A 25,641-nucleotide genomic window follows, 5' to 3' on the forward strand; every position below is an offset into this window, starting at 1 on the left:
ATAAATGTCACCAATTACCACTGACACTTCATCCTAATCAGTGTCTAACAACCCAGACACACCGATCACTTCGCAACTTCGAGGGAGATCTTTTGCGGAGCTATCTGCAACAAGAGCTGCGGCCGCCATCTTACCGCTCTACGGATCCCTCATACAGAGCCCTGGACAGTGACTCGTACCGCTTGTTCTGTTTGCCCCGTGGAGCCTCTCGCTCGATTACACTCCTGACCGGCTCTCTTAGAGGACTCTGTCGGACCGGATTCCTCTCGGCTACACCATCCGCCGCCGGCCCGACCCGTAACTGCCTCCAACGTGGTTACTACAGGTACCTACCATTACGCATACATAATCTGGGCCCTGGTTCCCTCCGTAAACGAGCCCCTCTCTCCTAAAAGCTACTAATACAGGGGGCCCCCACTCTCACCTCTCCAGGAAACATATTTTTATGCAGTACCTGTTTAGTCTCCTAGAGTGGCCAGCATATTTACTCTTTCTTTAGAGACACTGTTTAGCCGGTCCCCACCAATACCCATATTTAAACTGCTGCAGCTCTGCTGGCTGAGCCCCCTGCAACATAATACTATTTTCCAGCTAACAAGCCCTCCTGAAATTTAACACATAGACTGATACCTTATACAGAAATTGGGACCTAGAGCTTAACCCAGAGAGACTATAATAGCCTTATTCATCAGACCTCCAAGACACACTTTGCTACTCTGTGCAGGAGGAGTCAAGAGGACATTTTCTATACCATAAGCCTATTTCCTATAAACTTTCACTACGCCACCAACCTCTCTCAATATGGCAAGTAAGAAAGGAAATAAACCTGATAAGCCCGCAAAATCATTAACCCTGGGCCCCTCAGTTTCATCATTTTTTCACCCTCAAGAGACTGTGACACTGGATAATACACAATCCACAGAGCCGCCCTCCACTATCCTTAATCCCTCTCCATCCCAAGATTCCCTACAATCTATTCAGTCACAGATAGCGGGACTGCCATCCAAATCAGATATAGAATCCTTAAAGAAATTTATTAAAGATGAAATTAAGGACCTTAAAAAAGACCTTAACGAGTTGGGCTCCAGAATGGAATTTCTTGAAGAGGGACAGGACCATCTCAACAACATGGTCAGCACCAATACTCAGAACATTACTATACACGACTCTATGATCCAAAACTTAAACGACAAAATTGAAGACCTCGAAAATCGAGGAACAAGAAATAATCTCCGCCTGAGGGGGATCCCAGAGGATGTCTCTGCTGAAGAACTCAGGGCCTATGTTACGGAATTTTTTTCACTTTCTCTTGCCCCAAGCCCCTCTCATACAGAACGAGGACATTGAGAGAATCCATAGGGCTCTAAACCACCTGCCCCACCTAGGGACGTTATCCTCAGATTTCTTAAATATACCACAAAAGAAGAGATCTGGCAGTCTGCCAGAACCCGACGGACCATTCAATTCCATAATCACTCACTGCAAGTATACCAGGATCTCTGCCCTCAGACGATCCAACGCAGAAGAGAGGTCCGCTTTATCACCAAAACTTTGCAAGACAACAATGTCAGATACCGCTGGGGCTTTCCATTTAGCCTTATCATCTCCCACAATGGTGGCCAACTTACCTATAAAAGCTTCTCGGACCTGGACCACATTCCAAGAGACTTAACCTTACATTTGAGCAACCTCCTGAGACGATCATCACTACTCAGCACCACCTGATACAGTCGGATGAAGAGGCATCGAAAGAACAGAGACCCAGCTGGTCAAAAGTGGTACCTAAGAGACGCAAAACAGGCCTTGCCGCCACTTCTACAGGATCCTGATCTGACCACTTAATAACCTCCTACTGAAAGCTACCTACTGGCCTCAATCCCTAGGCTAATTGCTTCATTAACATCCCTTTGCCACAATACTTTTGAGGGATTTGTTCCAAGTTTTTCTCCTTGGAAGATAATCCGCAAGTGACTTATACACTAGACTGGTACAGTATATTCCCACTATACCTGGGCTTATATTAACCTGTTTTTCAGATTTACTCTACATGTTAATTTGCCCATATGTGTGTGTTGCTCATGTTATAAATATGCCATAAATATTTGCTTACCCATTAAAGTTTCACCCCTTAGGTTCCATAACATCATTCCACCCCCCTGGATGATGTGTTTGACGTCCTTTCTAGGCCACGGTGCTTGTCACGGTGGCCTGGACCAGGCTGTTTTTCTCTTTCTGTTGTTGTTTGCCCAGTTTATTCATGCAAGTTCTGCTGTAATTGTTCATGTTTATTTTTGTGTGTTTTGCTCCAAATGTATTATGCTCATTCCCATGTGCCTTTATCGTATTGCTCAAGGTCATTACAGATAGATCTCTATTACCTCTGTTTATCTCTTCACTAGGTGTATTCGGTTGCTACGTGTCTGCTCACATTATTATGTTCCACACTATATACTTACCTTTTCTTCTACCATCTTCTCCTCCCATTGTCACAGGCCCACCATAGACCTTTTACCTTACTCTCATAACAGTCCTACCCTCTTAGGCGTCACCTCCCTACTCCTGACTTCAGCGCCCATCTATACACATAGACATGGATAGGAACCCCAGATCCATCACCATCGTTTCCCACAATGTAAAGGGCTTCAACACCCCCCAGAAAAGATCGAGGGCCATGAGGGAATTCCAAAAACTCAAACACGACATCATCTTACTTCAAGAAACCCACTTCAAGAAAGGTAGGGAGCCCTTATTATCCCTTAGGAAATTTGGCCAGGTGTATTTATCCTCTCATTCGACAAAACATAACGGGGTGGGCATATTGATCAGAAATCAGATTCCCTTTACCCCCTCCAATAGCTACAGAGATAGAGAGGGTAGACTAGTGATTATCACTGGCCGGCTGTTTAATAGGACAGTAACCATCGCCAACATATACGCCCCTAACTCCAACCCTACTGGATTTTACCACCAGTCCTGTAATATCATTTCAGAACTCTCTAGAGGCACCCTGATCTTGGGGGGTGATTTCAATCTGGCCTTGGACCCTGGTCTTGATTGTTCCTCCGGTCACACATCAGTTCCCCAAAAAAACCCTAAAGTCGGTGAAGGCCTCCCTTTCTAAACTAAATTTACATGATACCTGGAGGATCTACCACCCCCAGGAAAAAGATTATTCTTTCTACTCATATCCCCACCAAAACTACTCTCGTATTGACTATATAATGATTGACGTTTCTAGTCTGACGCTAGTGCAAGCCACTGACATCTCCCCCATAACCTGGTCTGACCATGCTAGGATTAGTTGCACATTGTCGTGGCCCACCTCCCAGAGATTAGATCATATTTGGAAATTAGATGAGTCCCTATTGTCCGACCCTATGGTCAAAATACAACTACAAGATAAACTTGAATCATACTTCAGATTAAATTCCACACCTGGGGTCTCCCCCCTTAATATCTGGGAGGCACATAAGTGTGTCATCAGAGGGGACCTCATTGCAATCAAAGCGGATAAGAGACGGCAACACTCTCTAATCCTTAAAAATCTACTATAAGAACTGACAAAGCTCCAAGACTCCCACAAAAGATACCCTAAGTCACACTCCCTCCTCGACCATATTCAACACAAACAAAAACAGCTAGACCTTCTTTTGGGGGTTGAGGCTAAGCGTAGGGCCCTCTTTCTTAGAAGGAGATTTTATGAGGGGGGAAATAAGCAAGGTAGACTGCTAGCGAGACTCCTCCGCAATAAATCTTCTAAAAAATACATCATGCACATAAAAGATGCTAAAGGAAAAACCTGGCACTCCTCCTCTGATATAGCCGACAAGTTTAAAACCTTCTACGAGGAGCTATACAACTTACATAAAGAAAGAGCCACTCCTTCCCAGGAGGACATCTCAGAATACCTAACATCTATTGATCTGCCCTCCCTCTCCACAGATCAAAAATCAGACCTAGACTCCCCTTTTACTTTAAAAGAACTCCAGACAGCCATCCGCTCCTTCCCCTCCGGCAAAGCCCCTGGCCCAGATGGTTTTACTCACTCATATTACTCTAAATTCCTAGACATTCTGCCCCCCCCCTCTTGGCCTACTTCTTAGACATCGACAATAACGTCCCCTTCCCATCCCTGTCCCTTCAAGCCCACATCTCCGTTATTCCAAAACCTAACAAGTCCAATGACAGTATCCCTAATTATAGACCAATATCCTTATTGAACGCAGATATTAAAATTTACGCGAAAATGATAGCGACTAGATTAAATCGTTATCTCCCAGAATTAATTCACCGTGACCAAGTGGGCTTTATCCCTTTTAGAGAGGCGAGAGACAATACAGTCAGGAACCTGTTCCTCCTCTGGCATGCCAAACAGCAAAATCTCCCCTCGATCTTTCTCTCAACCGACGCGGAGAAAGCGTTCGACCGCGTCGGCTGGCCGTTCCTCAGAGCCACCCTTCAATCCCTGGGCATTGGAGATTCTATGCTTCATAGAATTTTTGCCCTGTACGATTGCCCGTCTGCTCGAATATCTATCAACGGCATCCTCTCCCCACCCTTTCAGATTTCAAATGGTACTAGGCAGGGATGCCCCCTGTCCCCTTTATTGTTTGTTTGCCTTCTGGAAACATTTGCAACCAGAATCCGACAAAATTAAAAAATTCAGGGTATCACGATCAGGGGGGAATCCTATAAACTCTCCTTATTCGCAGACGACGTGCTATTCACCCTCACTGACCCTGCAACGTCCGTACCAGCCCTAATAGAAGAACTCACACTTTTTAATAATCTGACTAACTTCCTGATCAATTATTCCAAATCCGAATATCTGGGGGTATCCCTGCCGCCAATCCTTAGACAACAACTTAGCTCATCTTGCCCCTTTCGTCAATGCACATCTCACTTAAAATACTTAGGCACCCTCCTCACCGAGGAGATAGACTCCATATACAATTTAAACTTTGCCCCTTTAAAACTCTCCCTAGAACGTGAACTTTCATCCTGGCACTCAGGCCCCTCTCCTGGATGGGTAGAATCAATGCAATTAAAATGACGGCCTTCCCCAAACTTTTATACTTGCTGCAAACTCTACCCATACCCCTCCCCCCCCCGATTTCTCTCTAGCTTACAAAAACTATTCACATCTTTTATCTGGGGTGGTAAGCATTCAAGAATTAATAATAAAGTTATGATGAGTCCCCGTATCCATGGAGGTCTGGGAGTCCCTGATCTTAACCTTTATAACCATGCCATCTTTATACAGAGAATTGTGGACTGGAGACTCCACAGATCCCAGAAAAGATGGGTTGTCCTGGAGGAGCTCATAAATACTGGGTTTAACTTACAGTCTTGCTGCTGGGATCCGGGGGGCGGGGTCGTGCCGGAAGGAATAGTGAACCCAATTACCAAAGAAACCTTGACCCAATGGGAAAAGATCAATAGGCTTAACCCCTACCTCTCATCCAGGCCCTCCCCATTGACATCTCTACTTTTCAATCATGAGTTTTCCCTGACGACTTGTGGGAGGCTTCCTGTGGACCCTGCCCCCACGGCTGACATCTCCATATACCATATCTCTGAAAACGAGCACCTTCTGACACAGTCTCAACTTATAGAGTCAGGCTTTACCTGGGCCCACAACTGGTTCACCTTCAGGAGGACCCACCACTACATTACATCCCATAGCCAACATCTCAACATGCTGAGACCCCTGACCAATCTAGAAAAATTATTTTCCTTCACTTCTACTCTTAATCACACCCTCTCAAAAATTTACTCCATCTTAACCTCCCCCCCCCCCTGGCAACCTACCCCATTCTATGGAATCCTGGGAGAGGGAACTGGGGGTCATTATTCTCCCCCAGATGGCCTCCTCTATGTTTATCAACACTAAATCCTCCTCCTCTTCTGCGGACCTGCTAGAACTGAACTACAAAATACTCCACAATTGGTACCTTACACCACGCAGACTACATAAATTATACCCCACAACTACTAACCGCTGCTGGCGCTGTGGTCACGTGGGCAGTGGCATGGGCCACATGTGGTGGTGGTGCAATGTCATCAACTCCTTTTGGAGATCCCTCATTGGGGAAATAGAGACAATCTTCCAAAAAACATTACCCTGCGACCCTTTGCTATATCTTTTAAATAAGAATATTAAGCTCCCCTCTAAATCACTCATCACCTTGTTTCGCATCTTCGCAAACAGTGCCAAATCCCTTATAGCCAAAAATTGGAAGTCCACAGACCCCCCCACTCTTACACAATGGAGAGCCAAGGTTTCGGACCTTCTAGAGCTAGAGGATTACAGGGCATATAGATTAGATAACAGGGACCATTTTATAACTGCTCAGAATATGTGGGAACAACACCTCAAATCCATTCTCGACTTAACATTTGCTTGTTACGACACCGCTCAGCTAACCAATCCTAACTCTCTTCCATAGACCCTATTATGACTATCCCTTTTTGACCCGGACACACCATTACTCCGACTCTAGCAGATACATATGACCTCTGTTAATTCAAATATGAGCAAACGGCATCCCCACCCTATTTCCAATTAATCCTTTTGTCTGCTCTTCCCTTTTTTCCCCTCCCTTACCCTCATTTTTCCCTCACCCTCTTGATCCTTCCCACTCTCTCTTCAGCCTTATATAAATATTGGTTATTTGATTTTGATATTGTTCACGAAACTGAATGTTTGTAACAGGTTCGTTCTGGCTGATTTCATGTTGTAAATTCCTTATAATCTCTCCAATAAAAAGAATTTGGAATAAATTGAGCCTTTTTTGTATTAAGCCTCAGCCCCAGTGCCTGTCATAACAATACTGCCATTATATGTTCCCCATAACATATAGGAGAAAATTGTGTGTCCCTTAGTGAATAAAGTGCCCACTTTTTCCTGTGTTTACCCAGAAAAATAAAGTTGAAAAATAAAGCACTTGCCTCATAAATCTGCCAGGCAGCAAGGCAGCTCACTAGGTTTGAGAGGTCTTCTCCCTCACATGGACCTGTGGAAAATGAAATAAAGACCGAGTAATCTTACTCAGGCTTTCAGTATTAGGGCAGCATTAACTACACTTTGAGGCACAGTGAGAATTATGTCCTACGAGTTCCCATTGCTTGAAAGCCACCACTGCTCTACTGAAGAGACTGATATGGACTACGGCTACACCCTAGAACAAAGCAGCACAATCTTGCACTACTTAAAAAAATAATAAAATCTTGCTTGAAGAATCTTTTCTAACACCCAACTTTACCACTTCCTTGCTCTAATGTAGGCAAAGAGAATGACTGGGGTTGGAGGGAAGGGAGGTGATAACAGCTTTGCTGTGGTGATCTTTGCCGCCTCCTGCTGGGCAGGAGTGATATTCCCAATAGTAATTAGATTATCTGTGGACTCATCGTGTCATTAGAAAGAAATGTATTTATTCAATCCTTGATTTTCTTAGACTTGTGTTGTATTTGTAAATACACTGTATTTGTAAATAGACTTGTGTTGTATTTGTAAATATACTGTATTCGTAAATAGACTTCCCTATAAATTTGTTATTTCTGGACAATAACACTATTCCTGCCTTAGGGCTTTATATATGTATAACAGTTAATTATCACTGTTTCTCTCTATTTTTAGATCCTCTCTAGAGTTAACTATAACTGATGAACTGAATAAATGTGATTCCCTGAGTGAAGCAGATGGAGTTGCTCTCTACAATTTATAAAAACACCAGATAATTTAAGAATTTACATTACTTCCTTGTTATTTATCCATTTCTGTGTAATTTTCTCCATGCTCACTTGTTCTCCTTTTTACAGCAAACCTCTATAAAGATGTGATACTGAATACATTTTGTTTTGACTAAATCACGATTAGTTTATGTAATGGGAGCCATTCCGAATCTATTACAGATTTTCAATAAGAGTTCAGTAGTGTCATATTTAAATGTCTTAGTATGCTAACAAATGCTTATTTAGTAAATACATTTTTTCTTTAAGAGATTTAAAGGCCTTTATTGTTTTGTTTTCATTATCTTATAACAAAAAAAAAGCTAGACTGTTTAGCTCCAAATATGAACATTTTCTGTTGTACTGTATATCTGGCTGTTAAAGTTGGATTTCTGCAGATATATTTACACTGGAGGAACCTGTCCAAAATTTTACCAAGAGTAACTCTGTTCCATATCTCTGTATTCAGCATAGCTAAATTCCTTTATTTCTTCACCAACTTAAGGACTAGATTACGAACTACCGTCCCATATCAATGCTTCCTCTAGCTTCAAAACTCCTGGAAAAACTAGTTTTCGACCACCTAACCTGCTTACTATCCTCCAACTCCTTGCTTGCCCCCTTTCAATCTGGCTTCCATCCCCAACACTCAGAAGACTGCCCTCACCAAGGTTACTAACGACCTTTCTGCTAAAACCAACTGCCACTACTCTATACTTTTCTTACTTGACCTCTCTGCTGCCTTTGACACTGTTGACCATCCCCTCCTCCTACAGACTCTCAGCTCTCTTGGTCTCTGTGATACTACCCTCTTGGATTCACTTATCTCTCTAACAGGTCATTTTCTGTCTCATTTGATGGCAACTTCTCCTCTTCATGGCCTCTGTCTGTTGTAGTACCTCAAGGCTCTGTCCTGTATCCTCCCCTCTTCTCTATTTATACTTCTTCACTGAGTAAACTTATCAACAGCTATGGCTTCAAATATCAACTCTATGCTGATGAGATCTATATCTCCATTCTTGCTCTCTCCTTATGTCCTTTCTGAAGTCAATGACTGCATATCCAGCATTTCTTCCTGGATGGCCTCTATCCACCTAATAATAATGAACATGTCCAAGACTGATCTCCTTCTAATCCACCCCTCTAATTCTACTCTGTTTTCTATTTTTTCCATCACTGTTGGCAGCATCACTAGCTCCCCAAGTCCGCTGCCTCGGAGTTACACTTGACTCTGATCTGTCCTCCATACCACACATCCCATTGCTCTCTTCATCCTGCCGCAACCACCTACGCAATATCTCCAAAATGTGTCAATTTCTGAGCACTAACACTACTTAGCAGCTAATCCATGCCCTGGTAATTTCCCGAATTGACTACTGCAATAACCTTCTCACTAGCCTCTACCAACGCTACCCCCCCTACCTATCCTCACTACTCAACAAATATACTCCAGCCGCCCCTTAGATCCAACAATGACTTGCTCCTTGCATCTTCTACCATCACCACCTTCCATGCTAGACTGCAGGACTTCTCTTTTGCGGCACCAACCCTCTGGAACGCACATCCTTGCGCTGTCCGACTTTCCCCCAAGTCTGTCCTCTTTAAAAAAGGAAATTTATGCTTACCTTATAACTATTAGGCAAGTGGAATTTGCTTGTTACTTAGTTGGGTGATAGGCTTCCCTGAACAGAACGGTCTTTAGGAAACATTTTTCTTCTACAAGATACAAGTCCACGGATTTCATCCTTACTTGTGGGATATTATCCTCCTGCTAACAGGAAGTGGCAAAGAGCACCACAGCAGAGCTGTATATATAGCTCCTCCCTTCCCCTCCCCCCCAGTCATTCGACCTAAGGTTTCGGAAGAGAAAGGAAAAGCTAAAATGTCCAGAGGTGACTGAAGTTGTAAAAATAAACAAAATATAATCTGTCTTAAAAATGACAGGGAGGGCCGTGGACTCGTCGTATCGTAGAAGAAATCAATTTATCAGGTAAGCATAAATTTCCTTTTCTTCTACAAGATAAGACGAGTCCACGGATTTCATCCTTACTTGTGGGATACAATACCAAAGCTACAGGACACGGATGAAAGGGAGGGACAAGACAGAGACCTAAACGGAAGGCACCACTGCTTGAAGAACTTTTCTCCCAAAAACAGCCTCAGAAGCAGCAAAAGTATCAAATTTGTAAAAGGTATGAAGGGACGACCAAGTCGCAGCCTTACAAATCTGTTCAACAGAAGCCTCATTTTTAAAGGCCCATGTGGAAGCCACAGCCCTAGTAGAATGAGCCGTAATTCTTTCAGGAGGCTGCTGTCCAGCAGTCTCATATGCCAGGCGGATGATACTTCTCAGCCAAAAGGAAAGAGAGGTAGCCGTAGCTTTCTGACCCCTACGCTTTCCAGAATAAACAATGAATAATGAAGATGATTGACGGAAATCCTTAGTCGCCTGCAAGTAAACTTCAAGGCATGGACCACGTCCAGGTTATGTAACAGACGTTCTTTCTTAGAAGGATTAGGACACAAGGAAGGAACAACAATTTCCTGATTAATATTCTTATTTGAAACAACCTTAGGAAGAAATTCAGGTTTGGTATGTAAAACCACCTTATCAGAATGAAATATAAGATAAGGCGAATCACATTGTAACGCTGAAAGCTCAGAAACTCTTCAAGCAGAAGAAATAGCAATTAAAAACAGAACTTTCCAAGATAACAATATAATATCTATGGAATGCATGGGTTCAAACGGAACCCCTTGAAGAACTAAATTCAAACTCCAGGGAGGAGTAATTGGTCTAAATACAGGCTTAATTCTAGATAGAGCCTAACAAAAAGACTGAACATCTGGCACATCTGCCAAACATTTGTGAAGCAAAATTGACAAAGCAGAAATTTGTCCCTTTAAAGAACTTGCTGATAACCCTTTCTCCAATCCTTCTTGGAGAAAAGACAGAATCCTGGGAATCCTAACTTTACTCCATGAGTAACCCTTGGATTCACACCAATAAAGATATTTACGCCATATCTTATGATAGATTTTTCTAGTGACAGGCTTTCGATCCTGTATCAAAGTATCGATGACCAAATCAGAGAATCCTCGCTTAGATAAAATCAAGCATTCAATCTCCAAGCAGTAAGCTGCAGAGAAATTAGATTTGGATGTTGGAAAGGACCTTGAATGAGAAGGTCCTGTCTCAAAGGAAGTTTCCACGGTGGCAGAGAGGACATATCCACTAAATCCACATACCAAGTCCTGCGTGGCCACGCAAGCGCTATCAGGATTACTGAAGCTCTCTCCTGTTTGATTCGAGCAATCACGTGTGGAAGGAGAGGAAACGGTGGAAACACATAAGCTAGGCTGAACGACCAAGGCACTGCCAGGGCATCTATCAGTTCGGCCTGGGGATCCCTCGACCTGGATCTGTAACGTGCAAGTTTGGCATTCTGACGAGATGCCATCAGATCCAGTTCCGGTCTGCCCCATTGGCGAAACAATGAAGCAAACACCTCCGGATGGAGTTCCCACTCCCCCGGATGAAAAGTTTGACGACTTAGAAAATCCGCTTCCCAGTTTTCTAGTCCTGGGATGTAGATTGCCGACAGTTAACAAGAGTGGGCCTCCACCCATCGGATTATCTTGGATACTTCTATCATCGCTAAGGAACTCCTTGTTCCTCCCTAATGATTGATATATGCCACAGTCGTGATGTTGTCCGACTGGAATCTGATGAATTTGGCCGAAGCCAACTGAGGCCATACCTGAAGCGCATTGAATATTGCTCTCAGTTCCAGGATATTGATTGGAAGTAGAGACTCCACCTGAATCCAAACACCCTGAATTTTCAGGGAATTCCAGACTGCACCCCAGCCCAGAAGACTGGCGTCCGTTGTCACTATCACCCACGAGGGTCTACGGAAGCAAGTCCCCTGGGACAGATGATCCGGCGACAACCACTAAGAGAGTCTCTGGTCTCTTGATCCAGCTTTATCTGAGGAGATAAATTTGCATAGTCCCCATTCCACTGTCCGAGCATGCACAGCTGCAGTGGTCTGAGATGAAAGCTGGCAAACGGAATGATGTCCATTGCCGCTACCATTAATCCAATGACCTCCATGCACTGAGCCACTGATGGCCGAGGAATGGACTGAAGTGCTCGGCAAGTACTTAGAATCTTTATTTTTCTGACCTCCATCAGAAATATTTTCATGTCTACAGAGTCTATAAGAGTCCCCAAGAAGTGAACCCTTGTCCGTGGAACTACTGAACTCTTTTCTATGTTCACTTTCCAACCGTGAGCCCTCAGGAAAGACAATACTATGTCCGTGTGAGATTTTGTCAAATGATAAGTTGACGCCTGAATCAGAATATCGTCCAGATAATGCGCCACTGCTATGCCCCGCGGTCTGAGAACCGCTAGAAGAGACCCTAGAACCTTTGTGAAGATTCTGGGTGCTGTGGCCAACCCGAAGGGAAGAGCCACGAATTGATAATGTTTGTCCAGGAAGGCAAATCTTAGGAACTGATGATGATCCTTGTGGATAGGGATATGAAGGTAAGCATCCTTCAAGTCCACGGTAGTCATATATTGACACTCCTGGATCATTGATAAGATTGTCCGTATAGTCTCCATCTTGAACGATGGGACTCTGAGAAACTTGTTTAGACACTTGAGATCTAAAATGGGCCCCTTTTTTTTGGGAACCACAAAAAGATTTGAGTAAAACCTCTGTCCCTGTTCCGGTTTTGGAACGGGACAAATTTACTCCCATGGTAGAGAGGTCTTTTACAAAGCGTAAGAACGCCTCTCTTTTTATCTGGTCTACAGATAATCGTGAAAGATGAAATCTCCCTCTTGGGCGAAAATCCTTTAATTCCAGTTGATACCCGTGGGTCATGATTTCCAGCGCCCAGGGGTCCTGAACATCTCTTGCCCAAGCCTGAGCAAAGAAAGAAAGTCTGCTCCCTACTAGATCCGGTCCCGGATCGGGGGCCACCCCTTCATGCTGTCTTAGGAGCAGCAGCGGGCTTCTTCGATTGTTTACCTTTATTCCAAGTCTGGTTGGGTCTCCAGACTGACTTAGATTGAGCAAAATTCCCTTCCTGCTTTGTGGAGGAAGAGGAAGCAGAGGGACCTCCTTTAAAGTTTCGAAAGGAACGAAAATTATTTTGTTTACCCCTCATCTTAATAGACTTATCCTGAGGTAGGGCATGGCCTTTACCTCCAGTAATGTCAGAAATGATTGCCTTCAATTCAGACCCGAATAGGGTCTTACCTTTAAAAGGACTAGCTAAAAGCTTAGATTTTGATGACACATCAGCAGACCAAGATTTGAGCCATAACGCGCTAGAATGGCAAATCCTGCATTTTTCGCCGCTAATTTAGCAATTTGAAAAGCGGCATCAGTAATAAAAGAATTAGCTAGCTTGAGAGCCTTAATTCTATCCAAAATGTCATCTAATGGAGTCTAAACCTTCAGAGACTCTTCTAGAGCATCAAACCAAAAAGCTGCTGCAGTAGTTACTGGAAAAATGCAAGCCGTAGGTTGTAAAAGGAAACCCTGATGAATAAATAATTTCTTTAGAAGACCCTATAACTTTTTATTCATAGGGTCTTTAAAAGCACAACTGCCCTCAATAGGTATAGTTGTACACTTAGCCAGGGTAGATATAGCTCCCTCCACCTTAGGGACCGTATGCCACAAGTCCCGAATGGTGTCTGATATGAGAAACATTTTCTTAAAATTAGGAGGGGGAGAGAACGGTATACCTGGTCTATCCCATTCCTTTTTTACAATTTCCGAAATTCTTTTAGGAACCGGAAAAATATCAGTGTAAGTAGGCACCTCTAGATATTTGTCCATCTTACACAATTTCTCTGGTGGTATCACAATAGTATCACAATCATCCAGAGTCGCTAAAACCTCCCGAAGTAACAGGCGGAGGTGTTCAAGCTTAAATTTAAAGGACATCACGTCCGAATCTGTCTGAGGTAACACATTTCCTGAGTCTGAAAGTTCTCCCTCAGACAGCAATTCCCTGACCCCCAACTCAGAACACTGTGAGGGCAATAAAGCATCAGAGGATTCAGTATTCACATTAATACCTTAATACCTGGCCTACTGCGTTTACCCTGTAACACTGGTAATTTAGATAATACCTCTGTAAGGGTAGTTGACGTAACTGCAGCCATCTCCTGCAGAGTAAAAGAATTAGACGCACTAGAGGTACTTGACGTCGCTTGTGTGGGCGTTAAAAGGTTGTGACACTTGGGGAGAATTGGATGGCATATCCTGGTTCTCTTCAGATTGAGAATCATCCTTAGGCACACTTTCTTTACCTAAAGTATGCTTTTTACAGTGTAAGGCCCTTTCAGTGCAAGAGGTACACAATGTAAGAGGGGGTTCCACAATGGCTTCTAAACACATAGAACAATGAGATTCCTCAATGTCAGACATGTTGAACAGACTAGTAATAACCACACTTTATTTATTGATTTAAACAATTTTTTTAAAAGCATGTACTGCGCCTTTAAGAAATAAAAAAGCGCACAAATTTTCCAAAACTGCTTCAAAACGTTAATTTACTTTTAAATTAACTACACCTAATCAATGGCTCCAAAAATTATTGCACCCCAAGAGAAAGGGGAGAAATTAACCTCTAAAAGGTATTTATAGTCACAAATATGTTAGATTTGACAAAAATAACCCCTGCACCTCGCCACAACTCTGCTGTATAAACAATAAAAACGTTAAGCATATTCCTGCCTCTCCCAGTGTCCTTTATAATGCGGTTAAGTCCATTATAATGCTTGCCCAATATGTCATATAAAATAAATTAAGCATAGGTTACTCAGTAATACCCTTTGTTTTACAGGTCTACTGCTTAACCCTTCCCTTGCAGGGAAATAAATGTCAGCCAGTTCTGATATACCAAGTCTCCTCAGAAATAAAGGGCTGCACATACCTCAATGCTGCTTGTAGCATGAAACCGTTCTCCACACTGAAGATGTCTCTTGTATTACCTTCAGAAGTCTTGTGGGAACCAACATGGATCTTAGTTACATCTGCTAAGATCATCAACCTCAGGGCAGAAATCTTCTTCCATATCCCTCTGAGGAAAATAGTACTCACCGGTACCATTTAAAATAAAAAACTTCTTGATTGAAGAAACTAAAACCAACACCTCACTTTACCTCTTCCTAGTATAACACAGGCAAAGAGAATGACTGGGGGTGGAGGGGAAGGGAGGAGCTATATATAAAGCTCTGCTGTGGTGCTCTTTGCCACTTCCTGTTAGCAGGAGGATAATATACCACAAGTAAGGATGAAATCCGTGGACTCGTATCTTGTAGAAGAAAAATGTTTCCTAAAGACCGTTCTGTTCAGGGAAGCCTATCACTCAACTAAGTAACAAGCAAATTCCACTTGCCTAATAGTTGCCCTCATCTAACTTCGCACTAACACCATTCTCCCCTTTGCAGTCCCCACCTCTTGTTTCTCACCCTCCTAAATTGAAAGTTCCCATGGGAATAGGGCCCTCATCTCATTTTCCTCTTAAAAGTACGATGATACAAAAATTAAGACACAGGACAAAATTTATCAAACAAATTTATCTTTGTACCCATGGACAGTGCTGCAGAATTTGTTGACACTTTATAAATAAAGAATAATAATAATAATAATAATAATAAACAAAACACACATTTAAAGGGACATTCAAGTTAAAAAAAAACCCTCATGTTTCAAATAGGGCATGTAATTTTAAACATTCCAATTTACTCTTATCACCAATTTTGCTTTGTTGTCTTGGTATTCTTAGTTGAAAGCTAAACCTAGGAAGACCCATATGTTAATTTCGAAGCCCTTGAACGCTGCCTCTTATCACATGCTTTTTTATTTGCTTTTCACAACAGGGGAGAGCTAGTTCATGTAAACCATATAGATAACATTGTGATCACGCCCATGGATTGTGGCAGACACTGCACTAATTGGCTAAAATGAAAGTCAATAGAAAATAAATAAAATGTCATGTGATCAGTGGGCTGTCAGAAGATGCTTAGATACAAGTTAATCACAGAGGTAAAAAGTATATTAATATAAAAGTGTTGGTCATGCAAAACTGGGGAATGGGTAATAAAGGAATTATCTATCTTTTAAAAAAAAAAATTCTGGTGTTGACTGTCCCTTTAAATAAAAAGGACCAGTCAACATAGTAGATTTGCATAATTAACAAATGTAAGATAACAAGACAATGCAATAACACTAAGTCTGAACTTCAAATGAGTAGTAGATTTTTTTCTGACAATTTTAAAAGTTCTGTCTATTTCCACCCTCCTGTACCATGTGACAACCATCAGCCAATCACAAATGCATACACGTTTTATTCTGTGAATTCTTGCACATGCTCAGTAGGAGCTGGTGACTCAAAGTTAAAATATAAAAAGACTGTGCACATTTTGTTAATGGAAGTAAATTAGAAAGTTGTTTAAAATTGCATGCTCTATCTGAATAATGAAAGTATAATTTTGACTTGAGTGTCCCTTTAAGAATGAGTAATAAGGCAACAATAAATAAACAACCCAACCTATCTTGAGAATTACTAAAATGGAAAATAACGTATTTAATAGCTGAAAAATATAGTGCTCCTCAGATGTCTGGTGCATTATACAGCGTACCACGATATTAGCACTTACCTTTTCCTTTTAAAAGGTGACTTTGGCATGTCAGCCACAGGGATCATTTGTTCTCCTGGGCGAACCCACATTATTGGACCGTCATCACTATCTTTACGACTTTTGAGTTGCAAACTTGAAAGTGTTCCCCAGGGCAAAGTATGCTACAAATGTAAGAGTTCATATTTTACTAATTTGACTATTAACACAGGTGCTTAGAGAATATGTGTGACTTGACTTTATTGCTCCTTACCTTTAAAAAAGGAGACTCTTCTAGCATATCTAAAAATTCTGGGAAGTAGTCCCCAACTTCCTCATCCACTGCTCCCACAAGGCTGATCTGTCGCATCGCCCCTGCTCTATAAGTACCATGAGAATATGTTCTCTTTACCTAAATAAAAAAAGTAGAACACAAGTAAAAATATGAAACCGTGTGTTATGTACATAATATGCACAGAGAACGAATATTATACCAGTCAGTTAGTGTAAACCTTTTCTGCTATTTAAGACTGTGACACAAACTGAATACTTACCTCTAGGTGATTTCAAATACAGCACAATATGTTTAGGCAATGTTTTTTTTTTTTTTTTTTTTAAATATTTTCTTTTTATTGAGGTAAATCTTGAAAAACAATAGGCAGGTTACATCATATGAGATATGAACAAAATGAAACAGAGAAGTAACAATAATAAAAAGAAAAGAATCAATCACAGAGCTATTGTACATAACCATAACCATGTCTGCTCGATTATGGATTATATTACTATCATACCTCAACTTTTCATTAATTTCTTTAAAGCTAGACAATATTTTAGCAGAAATTAACAGGAATTGGTGCACATCAGGTAAAAATTCACGTAAGTCATTGATTATAAATTCAAACTTGTGTCAGAATACGTAGTTGATATGTCAAATGGGACATCAGCTTTTGGTGATAAGCATCATTTAGGTTAATACTAACTGGAGTTAGGAGTTTAAGGGTACACCTTGTTTGTAAATTGTTAGCTAAGGTGCTTGTCGTTGGTGTGGGGTGTCAAAGGAAAGATCAAATTAAATATGAGGAAGAGTACTCTGAAGTGTTCATTAAGTATCGATGAATGCAGCGTGTGAAACTTGTTACCAAGATGTGACTGCATTAAACGTGCTTATTAGAGTTCGATTGTTAAGTTAAGGAGCTCCTACCTATATGAGGTATGTTAGTTGTGAAAGGCACACCTGAAGAGAGGAGAAGAAAAAAAAAAAAGGGGGAAGGGAGAAGCAGAAGGGAAGGATCCAGAGAAGGGGTAAGGTAGCGCAATGAAGGCTTAGGGTTTTCCCAGGCTCAGCTAAGTTACAGAGTTAAAGTGTTGGGAAGTCTAATTTTCCTCCATAATTCCCAATTTTGGAAGTGGAGGTTAATCTTATTATTTGCAGTGTAGATAGGGCTCTCCATAACCTCCAAGTAGTCCATAATTTTAGTCAAGTCATGCCAGCTGGGAATATTAGTTTGCTTCCATAAGCGAGCGATAGCAAGCTTTGCAGCCATCATTAAATAGATGCTAAGGAGACCCACAGGGGAAGAGAGGAAGCCCCACGCCAAGGTGGAATAACACTTTTTTCGGATCCGACCATAAGATCGAGTCCAATTCAGAGCATCTTTGAAAAAGCATATCCCACAAGGGTTTCAGAGCAGGACATTCCTACCATATGTGTGTCGGGGAGCCTATGTGGTTGCAGCCTCTCCAGCAAAGCGGAGAGTTAAAGAGTCTCAGTGGTGTGATGTGCCATTGCATGCATACCTTAAGATGTAATTCTAGCAACGTAACACAGTGGAGGGCTTGTAGGCAATGTTTTTAAAAACGAATTGGCCTCCTCAATGACTAAGTTACTGGAGCATGTAAGAATTTGTTTATATAAAGTTAATAAAGCAACCCCATATTCAATGTGCTTAGCTCTAAAGATATCACAAAAAAAATCTTTGTAAAATACCTTAAAAGGAGCATATTATAGTCAATTTAAGCAGTCGCTGAAAGATTATTGATCTTGGTTCACACAGACGTAGGTTATAAGCGATAAACCAACTTTTTAGGGGTTGATTTATTAAAGGCTTTCACCAGCCTTTGAGCCCCTACGACTGCCGGTTTTCACAAAAGAACCTGCACACCATATTTATCAAGCATCAGTCATCAGACCGCTGCTTTCCTAACCTTTCGCCACCTCTAAAGTGGCTAAATTTAATCTCCACAGTCTAGTCCGACCGGGGAGATTGACAGCTCCTGCCCGCGTGTGATTGGCTGTGTGCGGGCAGGGGGTGGGATTGCACACAAGTGCAAAATAGAGCTTGTGTGCACAATGCTGAATTCCACCAGGGGAATTCAGCCCGCCAGAGGCGAGCTGGGACGGACAGGGGCGCGTATGTGCGCCCCTGTTCACCTCAGCTTGATAAATCGCCCCCTAAAAATCAAGAATTTACTGTAGTCATGCAAAAAATAATCAGATGAGCATGAAAACATAATTTATGCTTAGCTGATAAATTTATTTCTCTTGTAGTGTGTTCAGTCCACGGGTCATCCATTACTTATGGGATATATTCTCCTCCCCAACAGGAAGTTGCAAGAGGATCACCCAAGCAGAGCTGCTATATAGCTCCTCCCCTCACATGTCATATCCAGTCATTCGACCGAAACAAGACGAGAAAGGAAAAACTATAGGGTGCAGTGGTGACTGGAGTTTTAATTAAAATTTAGAACTGCCTCAAAAAGACAGGGCGGGCCGTGGACTGAACACACTACAAGAGAAATAAATTTATCAGGTAAGCATAAATTATGTTTTCTCTTGTTAAGTGTGTTCAGTCCACGGGTCATCCATTACTTATGGGATACCAATACCAAAGCTAAAGTACACCGATGATGGGAGGGACAAGGCAGGAACATTAAACAGAAGGAACCACTGCCTGTAGAACCTTTCTCCCAAAACCAGCCTCCGAAGAAGCAAAAGTGTCAAATTTGTAAAATTTTGAAAAGGTATGAAGTGAAGACCAAGTTGCAGCCTTGCAAATCTGTTCAACAGAGGCCTCATTCTTAAAGGCCCAGGTGGAAGCCACAGCTCTAGTGGAATGAGCTGTAATTCTTTCAGGAGACTGCTGTCCAGCAGTCTCATAGGCTAAACGTATTATGCTACGAAGCCAAAAAGAGAGAGAGAGGTGGCCGAAGCCTTTTGACCTCTCCTCTGACCAGAATAAACGACAAACAGAGAAGAAGTTTGCCGAAAATCTTTAGTTGCCTGTAAGTAGAACTTCAGGGCACGGACTACGTCCAGATTTTGCAAAAGACGTTCCTTCTTTGAAGAAGGATTAGGACATAATGAAGGAACAACAATCTCTTGATTGATATTCCTGTTAGAAACAACCTTAGGTAAAAATCCAGGTTTAGTACGCAGAACTACCTTGTCTGAATGAAAAATCAGATAAGGAGAATCGCAATGTAAGGCAGATAACTCAGAGACTCTTCGAGCCGAGGAAATTGCCATCAAAAACAGAACTTTCCAAGATAAAAGCTTAATATCAATGGAATGAAGGGGTTCAAACGGAACACCCTGAAGAACTTTAAGAACCAAGTTTAAGCTCCACGGAGGAGCAACAGTTTTAAACACAGGCTTAATCCTAGCCAAAGCCTGACAAAAAGCCTGGACGTCTGGATTCTCTGCCAGACGTTTGTGCAAAAGAATAGACAGAGCAGAAATCTGTCCCTTTAACGAACTAGCGGATAAACCCTTTTCTAAACCTTCTTGTAGAAAAGCCAATATCCTAGGAATCCTAACCTTACTCCATGAGTAACTCTTGGATTCACACCAATATAAATATTTACGCCATATCTTATGGTAAATTTTTCTGGTAACAGGTTTCCGAGCCTGTATTAACGTATCAATAACCGACTCCGAAAAACCATGCTTTAATAGAATCAAGCGTTCAATCTCCATGCAGTCAGCCTCAGAGAAATTAGGCTTGGATGGCTGAAAGGACCCTGAATTAGAAGGTCCTGCCTCAGAGGCAGAGACAATGGTGGACAGGACGACATGTCCACTAGGTCTGCATACCAGGTCCTGCGTGGCCACGCAGGCGCTATCAGAATCACCGATGCTCTCTCCTGTTTGATCCTGGCAATCAGTCGAGGTAGCAACGGAAATGGTGGAAACACATAAGCCATGTTGAAAACCGAAGGGGCTGCTAGTGCATCTACCAGCACCGCTCCCGGGTCCCTGGACCTGGATCCGTAACAAGGAAGCTTGGCGTTCTGGCGAGATGCCATGAGATCCAGCTCCGGTTCGCCCCAACGAAGGATCAGTTGAGCAAACACCTCCGAGTGAAGTTCCCACTCCCCCGGATGAAAGGTCTGGCGACTTAGAAAGTCCGCCTCCCAGTTCTCCACGCCTGGGATGTAGATCGCTGACAGGTGACAAGAGTGCGACTCTGCCCAGCGAATTATCTTCGAGACTTCCAACATTGCTAGGGAACTCCTGGTTCCCCCTTGATGATTGATGTAAGCCACAGTCGTGATGTTGTCCGACTGAAATCTTATGAACCTCAGTGTTGCTAACTGAGGCCAAGCTAGAAGAGCATTGAATACTGCTCTTAATTCCAGAATGTTTATTGGGAGGAGTTTTTCCTCCTGAGTCCACGATCCCTGAGCCTTCAGGGAGTTCAAGACTGCACCCCAGCCTAGTAGGCTGGCATCTGTTGTTACAATCGTCCAATCTGGTCTGCGAAAAGTCATTCCTTTGGACAGATGAACCCGCGACAACCACCAGAGAAGAGAATCTCTGGCCTCCTGGTCCAGATTTAGTAAAGGGGACAGATCTGAGTAATCCCCATTCCACTGACTTAGCATGCATAGTTGCAGAGGTCTGAGATGTAGGCGCGCAAATGGCACTATGTCCATTGCCGCGACCATTAAGCCGATCACTTCCATGCACTGAGCTACTGATGGGCTTGGAATGGAATGAAGGACACGGCAAGCATTTAGGATTTTTGATAACCTAGGCTCCGTCAGGTAAATCTTCATCTCTACAGAATCTATAAGAGTCCCTAAAAAGGGAACCCTTGTGAGTGGGAACAGAGAACTCTTTTCCATGTTCACTTTCCACCCATGCGACCTTAGACATGCTAGAACTATCTCTGTATGAGACTTTGCATTTTTAAAAGTTGACGCTTGTATCAGGATGTCGTCTAGGTACGGAGCCACCGCTATGCCTCGCGCCAGAAGCGAGCCCAGAACCTTTGTAAAAATTCTCGGGGCCGTAGCCAACCCGAAGGGAAGAGCTACAAACTGGTAATGCCTGTCTAGAAAGGCAAACCTTAGGTACCGATAATGATCCTTGTGAATCGGTATGTGAAGGTAGGCATCCTTTAAGTCCACTGTGGTCATATACTGACCCTCTTGGATCATAGGTAGGATGGTTCGAATAGTTTCCATTTTGAACGATGGAACCCTTAGGAATTTGTTTAAGATCTTCAGGTCCAAGATTGGCCTGAAGGTTCCCTCTTTTTTGGGAACCACAAACAGATTTGAGTAAAAACCTTGCCCTTGTTCCGTCCGCGGAACCGGGCGGATCACTCCCATTACTAAGAGGTCTTGTACACATCGTAGAAATGCCTCTTTCTTTATTAGGTTTGTTGATAACCTTGACAGATGAAATCTCCCTTGTGGAGGAGAAGTTTTGAAGTCCAGAAGGTATCCCTGAGATATGATCTCCAACGCCCAGGGATCCTGGACATCTCTTGCCCAGGCCTGGGCGAAGAGAGAAAGTCTGCCCCCCACTAGATCCATTTCCGGATAGGGGGCCCTTTCTTCATGCTGTCTTAGGGGCAGAAGTAGGTTTTCTGGCCTGCTTGCCCTTGTTCCAGGACTGGTTGCCTTTCCAACCCTGTCTGTAACGAGTAGCAGTCCCTTCCTGTTTTGGAGCGGAGGAAGTTGATGCTGCTCCTGCCTTGAAATTACGAAAAGGCACGAAAATTAGACTGTTTGGCCTTTGATTTGGCCCTGTCCTGAGGAAGGGTGTAACCCTTACCTCCAGTAATGTCAGCAATAATTTCTGTCAAGCCGGGCCCGAATAAGGTTTGCCCTTTGAAAGGAATATTAAGCAATTTAGATTTAGAAGTTACATCTTCTGACCAGGATTTAAGCCATAGCGCTCTACGCGCCTGGATGGCGAATCCGGAGTTCTTAGCAGTTAGTTTGGTTAAATGCACAACGGCATCCGAAATAAATGCATTAGCTAGCTTAAGGGCTTTAAGCTTGTTCATAATCTCATCCAATGGTGCTGTGAGAATAGCCTCTTCCAGAGACTCAAACCAGAATGCCGCTGCAGCAGTGACGGGCGCAATGCATGCAAGGGGCTGTAATATAAAACCTTGTTGAACAAACATTTTCTTAAGGTAACCTTCTAATTTTTTATCCATTGGATCTGAGAAAGCGCAACTATCCTCCACCGGGATAGTGGTACGCTTGGCTAAAGTAGAAACTGCTCCCTCCACCTTAGGGACCGTCTGCCATAAGTCTCGTGTGGTGGCGTCTATTGGGAACATTTTTCTAAATATCGGAGGAGGGGAAAAGGGCACACCGGGTCTATCCCACTCCTTGCTAATAATCTCTGTAAGCCTTTTAGGTATAGGAAAAACGTCAGTACACACCAGTACCGCATAGTATTTATCCAGCCTACATAATTTCTCTGGGATTGCAACCGTGTCGCAATCGTTCAGAGTCGCTAACACCTCCCCTAGTAATACACGGAGGTTCTCAAGCTTAAATTTAAAATTTGAAATTTCTGAATCCGGTCTCCCCGGATCAGGTCCGTCACCCACAGAATGAAGCTCTCCGTCCTCATGTTCTGCAAATTGTGACGCAGTATCGGACATGGCTCTCGTGTCATCGGCGCGCTCTGTCCTAAACCCAGAGCTATCGCGCTTGCCTCTTAACTCAGGCAAATTAAATAATACTTCTTTCATAACATTAGCCATATCATGCAAAGTGATTTGTAAGGGCCTTGAGGTACTTGGCGCCACAATCTCACGCACCTCCTGAGCGGGAGGCGAAGGTACTGACACGTGAGGAAAGTTAGGCGGCATAACTTCCCCCTCGTTGTCTGGCGATAATTTCTTTACCGGTAAAGACTGATTTTTATTTAAAGTAACATCAATACAATTGGTACACAAATTTCTATTGGGCTCCACATTGGCTTTTAAACATAATGAACAAGTAGATTCATCTGTATCAGACATGTTTAAACAGACTAGCAATGAAAGCTAGCAAGCTTGGAAAAAATCTGTCAATAAATTTACAAGCAATTGAAAAAACGCTGCAGCGCTTTTAAAAACACAAAAAAACTGTCACAGTTGAAAACATAATTTATGTAAGAACTTACCTGATAAATTCATTTCTTTCATATTAGCAAGAGTCCATGAGCTAGTGACGTATGGGATATACATTCCTACCAGGAGGGGCAAAGTTTACCAAACCTCAAAATGACTATAAATACACCCCTCACCACACCCACAATTCAGTTTAACGAATAGCCAAGAAGTGGGGTGATAAAAAAGTGCGAAAGCATATAAAATAAGGAATTGGAATAATTGTGCTTTATACAAAAATCATAACCACCACAAAAAAGGGTGGGCCTCATGGACTCTTGCTAATATGAAAGAAATGAATTTATCAGGTAAGTTCTTACATAAATTATGTTTTCTTTCATGTAATTAGCAAGAGTCCATGAGCTAGTGACGTATGGGATAATGATTACCCAAGATGTGGATCTTTCCATGCAAGAGTCACTAGAGAGGGAGGGATAAAATAAAGACAGCCAATTCCTGCTGAAAGTAATCCACACCCAAAATAAAGTTTAATGAAAAACATAAGCAGAAGATTCAAACTGAAACCGCTGCCTGAAGTACTTTTCTACCAAAAACTGCTTCAGAAGAAGAAAATACATCAAAATGGTAGAATTTAGTAAAAGTATGCAAAGAGGACCAAGTTGCTGCTTTGCAAATCTGATCAATCGAAGCTTCATTCCTAAACGCCCAGGAAGTAGAAACTGACCTAGTAGAATGAGCTGTAATCCTTTGAGGCGGAGTTTTACCCGACTCAACATAGGCAAGATGAATTAAAGATTTCAACCAAGATGCCAAAGAAATGGCAGAAGCTTTCTGGCCTTTTCTAGAACCGGAGAAGATAACAAATAAACTAGAAGTCTTTCGGAAAGACTTAGTAGCTTCAACATAATATTTCAAAGCTCTAACAACATCCAAAGAATGTAACGATTTCTCCTTAGAATTCTTAGGATTAGGACATAATGAAGGAACCACAATTTCTCTACTAATGTTGTTGGAATTCACAACTTTAGGTAAAAATTCAAAAGAAGTTCGCAACACTGCCTTATCCTGATGAAAAATCAGAAAAGGAGACTCACAAGAAAGAGCAGATAATTCAGAAACTCTTCTGGCAGAAGAGATGGCCAAAAGGAACAAAACTTTCCAAGAAAGTAATTTAATGTCCAATGAATGCATAGGTTCAAACGGAGGAGCTTGAAGAGCCCCTAGAACCAAATTCAAACTCCAAGGAGGAGAAATTGACTTAATGACAGGTTTTATACGAACCAAAGCTTGTACAAAACAATGAATATCAGGAAGATTAGCAATCTTTCTGTGAAAAAGAACAGAAAGAGCAGAGATTTGTCCTTTCAAGGAACTTGCAGACAAACCTTTATCTAAACCATCCTGAAGAAACTGTAAAATTCTTGGAATTCTAAAAGAATGCCAAGAAAAATGATGAGAAAGACACCAAGAAATATAAGTCTTCCAGACTCTATAATATATCTCTCTGGATACAGATTTACGAGCCTGTAACATAGTATTAATCACAGAGTCAGAGAAACCTCTTTGACTAAGAATCAAGCGTTCAATCTCCATACCTTTAAATTTAAGGATTTGAGATCCTGATGGAAAAAAGGACCTTGCGACAGAAGGTCTGGTCGTAGCGGAAGAGTCCACGGATGGCAAGAGGCCATCCGGACAAGATCCGCATACCAAAACCTGTGAGGCCATGCCGGAGCTACCAGCAGAACAAACGAGCATTCCTTCAGAATCTTGGAGATTACTCTTGGAAGAAGAACTAGAGGCGGAAAGATATAGGCAGGATGATACTTCCAAGGAAGTGACAATGCATCCACTGCTTCCGCTTGAGGATCCCTGGATCTGGACAGATAC

At 42.4% G+C, this 25,641-nt stretch overlaps 1 protein-coding gene across 1 annotated transcript in view; it reads right to left on the reverse strand.

Annotated features, from left to right (window-relative positions):
* RSBN1L (round spermatid basic protein 1 like) overlaps window positions 1–25,641 on the reverse strand; it is a gene marked incomplete in the record, with an annotated part of 431,851 nt that overhangs the window by 97,579 nt on the left and 308,631 nt on the right. The window contains 2 exon segments of the mRNA XM_053716531.1: window positions 16,427–16,569; window positions 16,659–16,796. Of these exon segments, the coding sequence (XP_053572506.1) occupies window positions 16,427–16,569; window positions 16,659–16,796 (281 nt within the window).

The sequence above is a fragment of the Bombina bombina genome, chromosome 6 (assembly GCF_027579735.1).
Source record: "Bombina bombina isolate aBomBom1 chromosome 6, aBomBom1.pri, whole genome shotgun sequence".
NCBI classification, from domain to species: domain Eukaryota; kingdom Metazoa; phylum Chordata; class Amphibia; order Anura; family Bombinatoridae; genus Bombina; species Bombina bombina.